The sequence below is a fragment of the Rhopalosiphum padi genome, chromosome 3 (genome assembly GCF_020882245.1).
Source record: "Rhopalosiphum padi isolate XX-2018 chromosome 3, ASM2088224v1, whole genome shotgun sequence".
Taxonomy (NCBI): Eukaryota; Metazoa; Arthropoda; class Insecta; order Hemiptera; family Aphididae; genus Rhopalosiphum; species Rhopalosiphum padi.
Genome location: NC_083599.1, coordinates 77121255 through 77130987, shown reverse-complemented (window position 1 = coordinate 77130987; position 9733 = coordinate 77121255). Strand labels below are relative to the sequence as shown.

At 24.5% G+C, this 9733-nt stretch overlaps 1 protein-coding gene across 1 annotated transcript; it reads left to right on the top strand.

Moving 5' to 3' along the window:
- The first annotated feature begins 4392 nt into the window (after positions 1-4392).
- LOC132928061 (uncharacterized) lies at positions 4393-9633 on the top strand. The gene is made up of 6 exons (XM_060992624.1): positions 4393-4570; positions 8184-8365; positions 8435-8614; positions 8706-8756; positions 9328-9441; positions 9509-9633. Exons 2-4 carry the CDS (start codon positions 8188-8190, stop codon positions 8753-8755), a joined length of 408 nt encoding a protein of 135 aa, XP_060848607.1. The 5' UTR covers positions 4393-4570; positions 8184-8187; the 3' UTR covers position 8756; positions 9328-9441; positions 9509-9633.
- Positions 9634-9733: the final 100 nt, after the last annotated feature.

Genomic DNA, 9733 nt, shown 5'->3' with positions numbered 1-9733 from the left:
CAGTGCTATTAGGGTGACACAGTGACACTAGTACACTACATTAATGCATTTTATTTATACTTATAATTTTTAGGGGCACTGATTTATTTTTCCGAAAAATATCAAGTTTAATACCTGAAAGAACAGGTTGGTATAGGTTAATATTTTTAAAATTAAATTGTATCCTAATTTGCTATTTCCATTTATTTATTAAATTAACACAACCATTATGGCTATCTAGGACTTAAATTGTAGCATTTTATAAGTAGTAGATTAATGACACTCATTATACATAAAGAATCATACCTATGTAAAAAAAAACTACTAGTTTAATTCAGTCAAGTTATATTGGATTATATATATATATTATTTTACAATTTTAATTATTTTTCATTGATGCAAATCAAATGTAGTTGATAAAATTATACTACTATATCTATGTTTTAAGTTTTTATATAGGTATTGCTTATTATTTTATTATTGTAAATTGTATCTTATCACTAATTAATTTTATTTTGGTGATGCATTATTTAGAGAGTTTACTTTTTACCAGCAAGAGCGGAAGGTTCTAACCAAACGCATGCCAAAGGTAAATTGGTTGAGCGGTGGAAAAATGTGGCTAGAAGATTGAGAAGTGTGGGGGCTATTGAGTTAGATAGAAGAAAGTCTAGTCCATTATCTAACATTGAATCTACTACCGATTTTTCTAGTAAGTACTTATTTTGATTTAAAATTTAAATAAAATATACACTTTATTTACACACTTCACTTCTTTACTTAGGTGATATTAAAAAAGCAAAAGAATGGCTTCAGACTGAAGGACTTTCTTCTTCATTTATAGAAGTAAAAGAAAAATGGATTTTGACACATGAAATCAGAAAATCTGAAGTTTCAACTGGTAATAAACGAAACCTCAGTGACGTTTTTTAGTCGTGGGTCATTTTAAGAAGTCCTAAAGGTCATGACTTAGTAAGTGTTATCCAATTTTGTTTTTATTTTAAAAATTATTCATATAATATGTACTTAGGGGTTCATTAAATTATTTTTTTTTTTTTATGTAGATTTCTGAAGATTTTTTTTTGGAATATCCATCACAGAAATCATTGTTCACAGACTTCCAAGCTTATCAAAAAAAATGGTCTACAGTATTAAATATATTAGTATTTTAGAAGAAGCTCTACCAAGGACAAACATGCTAAGGATTTATTGAGCAAATTAGATTCGGTGCAACTGCATGAAGGTAAATTATTTTGTAACTAGACTCAATTACAATGTATAATTTTACATTAAAGTTTTAAATTTACTTAATGACTAAATTAATTTATTCATTGATAAATTAAGTGATCATTTCTGGTGTGGTTGTGGTATAATAATTGATAGTCGATAATTAAAAAAAAAAAAATTATTATTATTCATAATAGTAGTAATAATTAATAATTTAATATTTTTAAATTTATTAGACTTCAATTCAATGTTAAATAAAAAATAAATTACATATTTATTTATTTATTTAGCTTTTGTGTGATCATAATATACATGTAACCTTACATATTAAGACGTGTATTAATAATGAGGACCACAAAATATTTAATTATTATGATTTAAACTAAAATTATGTGTAATTTTTAGATCACAAGACTGCTGATGTTCTTAAACTTTTATTGATTCCATATCTTATTCCAACAAAAACTGTTATTAAAAAATGTGATGCAAGTGGTGTGAAAAAAAATTGGAAACCATCTTGGGAAGAATCTACCAAATCATTTGTTACATTTGTTCCAGTAAGTTATGTTATACCCATTTAAAATATTCATATTATATAATAAAAGTATACATTAACATTAAAATTACATAACTAAGTGGTATAAATATTGGTTAGTTTAATCAGGTTTATATATTTTATTTTTCACAGAATATAACACAAATAAGTTCAGAAATTATTCAAAGGCAAAATAAATATTCCCAATATGGTTGTACTATACAGCCTTTCGTTTACTTAGTGGGTGAAGATTTAAGTTCTATAAGTCAAAGCTACGTTCGTGTAGATGATCAACTGTGGACATTCAACAGTCCATTAGAAGCAATAGATGCTTGTTTTAAAGCATACTTTGGTCTTGATTGTGCATATCCTCGCGAATGTTACGAGTCATGGATTTTTCTTCAACATCACATTTATGGAATTAAGACTGAATATGACCAGATATCTTCCATAACTTCTTCTATCTCAAATAAGTTTGAAATTTTAAATACTAAATAACTATTAATATTATTTAAGTAAATTAAATATATAATTATGAATTATATTTGCTTTCTTTGTAACTTGAAACTGAGGAGTATACCTCAATTAATTTATCATTTAAAAATTCTTCATAACTTAGGTAAAGAATCATACTATTATTGTAAACAGCCTTTTTGTTACCGTGATTTTCGAGGTTTACACAAATTCCGACAACATTTAAATAGATCACATATCAAAAACCAAGGAAATAATAAAAATCATTTTTCTCAATTCACTAATTCAGAATCAAATGAATATACAACAATTACAAATGACCCTTTAAATAAAAATATAAACTATACACAATTTCATAATTTGGATAGTTTTACTACTTTTATTACTCATACAAATTATGAGTTATCTGAACAATCAGTTCTATTGAATGAACTAGTTTCTTCCGATGACAGTCATGATACTGAAATAATAAATTTACCACCATTTAAAATAAAAGTGTGTATAAAAAAATTGTGTTAAGTTTTGTTGCTAATTTAATGACTAAATCAAATGTAACTGGATCTTTGTTACAAGAAATAATTGAAGGAATAATAAACATGTTTTCTAGTGATTTAATTGTATATATTAAAAAAGAAGTTTTATTAGTTATGAGGCAATTTAACTCTTCAAAATATTCAGAAATTGAAAATATGTTTGAAGTTGTAGAAAATTCATTTTCCAGTGTTAAAACTGAATACCACCAAACCAAAACTTTTTTAAAACATAATGTTTTCTTTAAACCAGACACAATTGTTGTTGGATATACAAAAGAAAAAAAAACTGTTGAAGGTCATGATAAAATTTTAATGGTACCAGTACAAGCTTATCTCCCAGATAGCATTTTCGGAATGATAATATTTTATTAATATTATATTTTCATTAAAATTATTATATTATAAGAAAAATATTAATATAACATTAAATAATCGTTCATTAAATAATATTATGAATATATTATTAATATAACATTAAATAATCGTTCATTAAATAATATTATGAATATATTATTAATATGAAATTATAAATGAAATAATTTAATAATATTCTGTTTATATTATTAATATGTTATTAAAAACGAATTGTTTAAATTATATTATGAATGTATTAATTATATGACATCACAATCGAAATAATAAAATAATATTCTGAATACATTATTATTATGTTATATATATGGATTGTTTAAATAATATTCTTAATATATTATCATTGCGTTATCAAAAATGGGTTGTTTAAATTATATTTTTAATATTTGATTAATATAATATTAAAAATGAAATACTAAAATAATATTGATAGGTAGTATATTATTTTTATATTGTAAGATATTAAGAAATTTATTGTCTTATAATAATTATGACTGGGATTTTAATTTTAAAGTACCTATTTAAATTTTATATGTATTTTTATGTGTATAAGACAATAGATTTTATGTTTTTATGGTCTTATATTAGACTTCCTCTTCCTCTCCCGAGGACCTCTAGCTTTTTTTACTCTTGGAGTACCTATTTATTTACAATGGATTTTAAGGAATCTTTTTCTATCGTAGTTCTTATAATACTTAAATACTGTTCTTACTAATTTTGAAAGAATAAGATATTCAAATCAATTGAAGTTATTATTCGCGCGTCCACGGTCTGCATTACATATGTAGTAATGTATTAGTGCGTGTTTCCACGATTGTTTTAATTTTTATATCAAATAATTAAAATAGGTAATGATGATATCTGCTGCGGCTTTTAATTGCGTAAAATGATTATTGATTATATTATATGCTTTGTGTTGTAACGTTTAAGCGAATAAAATCGAACCGATTTAAAATCGCATAGTTGGTCTATAAAAAAAATAGTGTTAACAATGTAGTAACCATTGTTATATAAATATATAATAATAGTCGTCAGACACCGACTAAAATATTATCTGTATTAAGTATAAAATTATTCCCCACCTTGATTTAAAATTAGAAATACGGCTATCGGACGATGGCGAAGACGATGATAACGAATGCATTTACCCGATTTAGGATTTTCCCAGTAATAACCGTCCGTGTGTCTTGCAGTCACAATAAACACATATCTTCTCACTGTTATTTTTCCATGGAACGTCGAAGGTATAGCCGCTACTCGTAAATACTCCGTGTCTATATGTATCATATTGTTCAGATTTTACGGTATTGTGCACATTACATTTTACTTTGGTGAAATAATATTATTATATTACGATTAGCTTTGGCACTTTGGCTATTAATTATCATTATATTATTATAACTTCAGTCTTCAATAAACTACAGAAGTGTCTACCCAGACAACTGTTTTATAGGTAAGTAATATAATAAGGACATACAAATTTTAATTTTTTGATATTTTTAATTTTTTTTATTGTTTATTTAAATACAATTGTAAGTTGTTACTATAGGTAGGTAGTAGGTACAAATAGGTAGTATAAATAGTATATATAGTATAATATATAGTATTAATAATAGGTACGTACCTATATTATTATTCTTTAAAAATCTGATTTCTATCTATTCAAAATGTTTTATTATATACATTTCTCAATTAATATACTTATTCCTATCCATTAGTAATGTGTAAGTAATCTTAAAATATATTGCACGTAGTACGTACAACATACTTATTTTAGTTTTAATGTGTATAATATAATGGATAAAGTTTTCTTTTAATAAATTATCAATTGTATTTAACTAACATATTAGTTGTTATATAAATATATAACACAATAGAGTGAAACAGTAAATTCCTAGGTACCTATATGATCCTTAAATTTTTAATGTTTTATGTTTTATTTTGTTTTTATTTAATTCATAAACTGTTCTTACACAACATAACACTATATAGTTATTTCAACTGTTTACTCGATTGTATTATTATTATTATTATTATTAATATTCAGTGATGGGGAAGAAAATGTTAATTAATTTCTTGTTAGAAATTAGTGTAAAATTATTTGTCATTGATTTAATAATTATTTGGTATCTAAAAAGTTGAGTACCTACCTAGGTACTATTATTTTATAGGTAGTTAATTTTAGGTACTATTTACTACTAGATTTTATTTTTATTTTGTTTTACATTTTGAAATAAAAAGTTGTCTCACTTATTCTATTATATGTATTATCCAACTAAATACTCATAGAAGAATATATGCACACATTTTAGGTACATATATTACATATGCATATAGTATTATAATATTTCATGAAGTATAAAATTGTGAAATATTATTAAATCACACATTAGTACTATTGGGTGTAAACCCATTATATATATATAATATATATATACCCAAATGCACCTACTACATATTATAAAATATTTAAATCGTGAAAGTTATACCCAGTGCAGTAGGTACATAATATAGTACATATATCCCAAAAATATTATTTTAAACATATAATTTTTAGACATTTGTTTAAAACTTAATATTTATCATAAATTCTATCAATTTTAACTATTCATATTTTTTTATTCATACTATAATTATATACTTATTGGACACAAATTATTCAATTATTATTTATGGATAATAACAATAATATATATATATTATTGCGGTTTTATGGGAACTACTGCTTTAATTTCTATTAGATTTTGTAAGATGGATTTTGAAAAAAAATCTCATTTAAGTGCTCGATCAAAACGAAGACGAATTCAAGAAGAATTAGAAAGGGATAATGGAATTGTTATGGGTGATTCAAATTATGGTCCTACTACAATAAATAGCAATTTTTCTTCTCAAACAAACAATCAATCAGGCTTTCAACCACTAACAATTGACAAATCTTCTACCAATCAGAACCCTCAAGAAATAGTAAAAAATCAAGATTTAACTTTTGAGTTTTTAAATAAAAAATCAAGCGTAATATTTACTTCATCTTCATCAGAATCTGAACAAGATGAAGATTATTTTATAAATGAAACATATGATCAAACTTTTCTTTTCCGTACATTAATTGCTAAGTGGGCAGTTGATTTTAATATTCCACAAAATGCATTAAATAAACTATTAGTTGTTTTAAAACAACATAAATGTTTTAAAGATTTGCCTAAAGATTCAAGGACTATTTTGCAATCAAAAACTGTTGAGCCCTATAATTTTGAAACTGTTGAACCTGGAATATATCACCATTTTGGTATATTGAATGGTATTAAAAACAATTTTCCAGAATGTTTGAAAAATAATAATGATATCCATATTGTGGTAGGAGTTGATGGGTTACCAATTTTTAAAAGTAATCCAGAACAATTTTGGCCTATACTAGCATACATTCGTCCGGAAAATAATAAAGTTTTTCTAGTTGGACTTTATTGTGGCAAAGAAAAACCTGCTTATAGCAACAGTTTTATTAAATCATTTACTGACGAAGCACATTTATTAAATAATACTGGTATTTGTATTAATAATAAAGTGTATAATTTGTATATAGACACATTTTGCTGTGATGCACCAGCAAAATCGTTTTTATTAAAAACTAAAGGACACAGTGGATTTTTTTCGTGTTCAAGGTGCGAACATGAAGGTTTATATTTATCAAATAGATTGTGTTTTCCCTTTACTTCGCCTACAAGGTGTCCATCTAAGAGGACACATGAAAATTATGTAATGCAATCCAATGAAGACCATCATGTTGGTAATGTATATCTCATATCAACATTACCTTCATTTGATGTGGTAAACAATTTTTCACTGGATTACATGCATTTAGTGTGTCTTGGTGTTGTTAGGAAATTGATTCTTTTGTGGATCAAAGGTCCAGTAAGTGTTAGATATCCTTCATGGAAAATCAGAGAAATATCAAAACATCTTGAAGATATTAAAGTTAATATTCCATGCGAGTTTGCCAGAAAAACTCGTAAGCTTGATGAAGTAAACCGTTGGAAGGCAACAGAGTTTCGCATGTTTTTGTTATATGTTGGTACAACTGTGACTAAAAATGTATTGACTGTTGAACATTGGAAACATTTTTTTGGTTTGAGTATAGCAATGACTTTACTGCTCAGTCCAGACCATGCTAAATTTATCAATATTGCCAGAAAATTATTAGACAATTTTGTAAAAAACTTTGAAAATATTTATGGTTCTTATTTGATATCCCATAATGTACATGGCCTGACACATATTTGTGACGACTATGATAAGTTTGGACCACTTGATAACTGTTCAGCATTTCCGTTTGAAAATTTCATGGGTTCTCTAAAAAAAATGTTGAGGAAACCGGATAAGCCTTTGCAACAAATTGTCAAAAGCTATAATGAAATCTGTAATTTAAAAACTCAAATTCAAACTCAAATTGCTCCATATCAACTTAGTGGACCACATGTACGTGGACCAATATTAGAAAATGCATTGAAAGGAAACCAATTTACCTGTATCATATTGGAAACAATGACAATAAAAACAAACATAGAAGCTGATTCCTACCTTCTAACTACTGATGATGATGTTGTAAAAGTTTTTAATATAATATGCAACAACAATTTAAATGAAGTTATTTTAATATGTAAAAAATTTAAAAACAAACACATAATGTTTAATAATCCTATAAAATCATCCAAATTAGGCATTTATATAGTTGATGAATTGTATAATAATTTTAATTGGTATGAAATTGGTAGTATTAAAAAAAAAGTTATACTTTTACCTAATAACAATAAATTTATTGCTCTACCAATTATTCATTCTACCAAAATATAAACCTTTTTATAACTTTACTTGTAATACTTGTAATATTTGTACTTAATATATTATTATTATAATTTTTTTTTATTATAATTATAAGTATCAAGATAATTTTATATTTATTATGTGTTAAATCTTACATTCCTAATTTTTTTTATTTATATTATATTTTAACTTGAAAAAAAAATTTTTTGTTGGTTTTGAAATTATTAAAGGAAAAATATTTATTATAGTATAATGTGGTCAATTGTTGCTTTCAAAGACAATTCCGTAGAAGTTGTCCCATCAAATTGGTTTAACAATGAAATGTGTGCTTGGCCAAAAAAAAATTTAAGATCATACATAGATAGTCAAGTATCGCCAAATGAAAAATGTTTTCGTTATTTAAGTGCTCGCAAACTAGGAAAAGATTTAAGTATGAACTTGTTTTTAAATTTTCAGCAATTTAATTGAATTATATTATTTTCTTTGATTCAATATACAGATAATTATAAAATTGCCGAGGAAAAAGCTAATCTGGCTAAACTAACATCTGATTTGTCCACAAATGAATCTTCTCAAGAAAATGACAAAAATAAACCTAAATTGAAAAGAAAACTATCGCTTGATAAACAAACTAAAGACATTGCAAATTTCTGGAGCCCAGATTCTGGTGATGTTTATGGTAAATAAATAAATTTGAATTTATCTTTATTTTTGTAATTTTATGAGATTAAATTATATAAATTAAATTAAATTATATTTTGTAATTTCAGATGATAGTGATACTGATCCACTATACTCTCCAGCATTAAATACTGTTTAAGGTAAAATTAATGTTATGTTTGCATTTTTGAAAAATTGAAAATGTATCATGTTTTCCTCATCTCATTAATATATATTACCAATAGCCATATAAAATATTAATATTGTGGTTAATTCTTTAAAATTACATTTACCAGGCCATTTAATTTAATTCAATTTATACTAGGAAGATAATTATAATAATCTTAATTCTTTATTAATTTATATTATACTCATTGATGATATCGTTATTGAATAATTTATGAAAATTAATTTCTGATACTTAATATTACTATTGGATAATGATTTACCTAGTTATTAAATCTGTGAGAATCTGATCTATATTTCTTAAATATTTTTATTATTATTATTATTATTTAAATATCTTATAGAATATTCTATTAAACTCAATAACTCCATTATCTTCTTATAAATTAGTTAGTTATATTTTAAATATAATATAGTATTTGCTTTGTACATATTATATATATTGATAATGATGTAAATAAATACTTTTAGATGATTTTAAGTATTAGGTATTTATACATTTATTATTTAGTAATATTAAATGCTTATTAGAACATATTATTACAGGTAAATTGTCATCGCCAAAACATTTCTCAGCAAGGAAAAAATTAGACTTCGGCAATTGTTCTGCACGTAGCCCATATATTATGTCAAACAAAATTCAAAAACTCAAAAATCCTGGTAAATAAATTGATTTACTAAATTATTTTAAATTTTAATTAGAATTTACAATATATTATTATTTCAGATCAAATTCAAGAAATTTCAATTTTTGATAGTAACAAACATACTACGTCAATCATTAATACTTCATCATCACCATTTAAGGTGACTCATGAAAATTATATTGCAAGTACTTCTCAATCTAGTCAAAAGCAGATAAATAATGTCTTCAATGATAAAAGTGGTATGTATTTATTATTTATGTTAATTTGAGGTACTCCCAAACTTCTTTCATGGCAATAAAAAATCA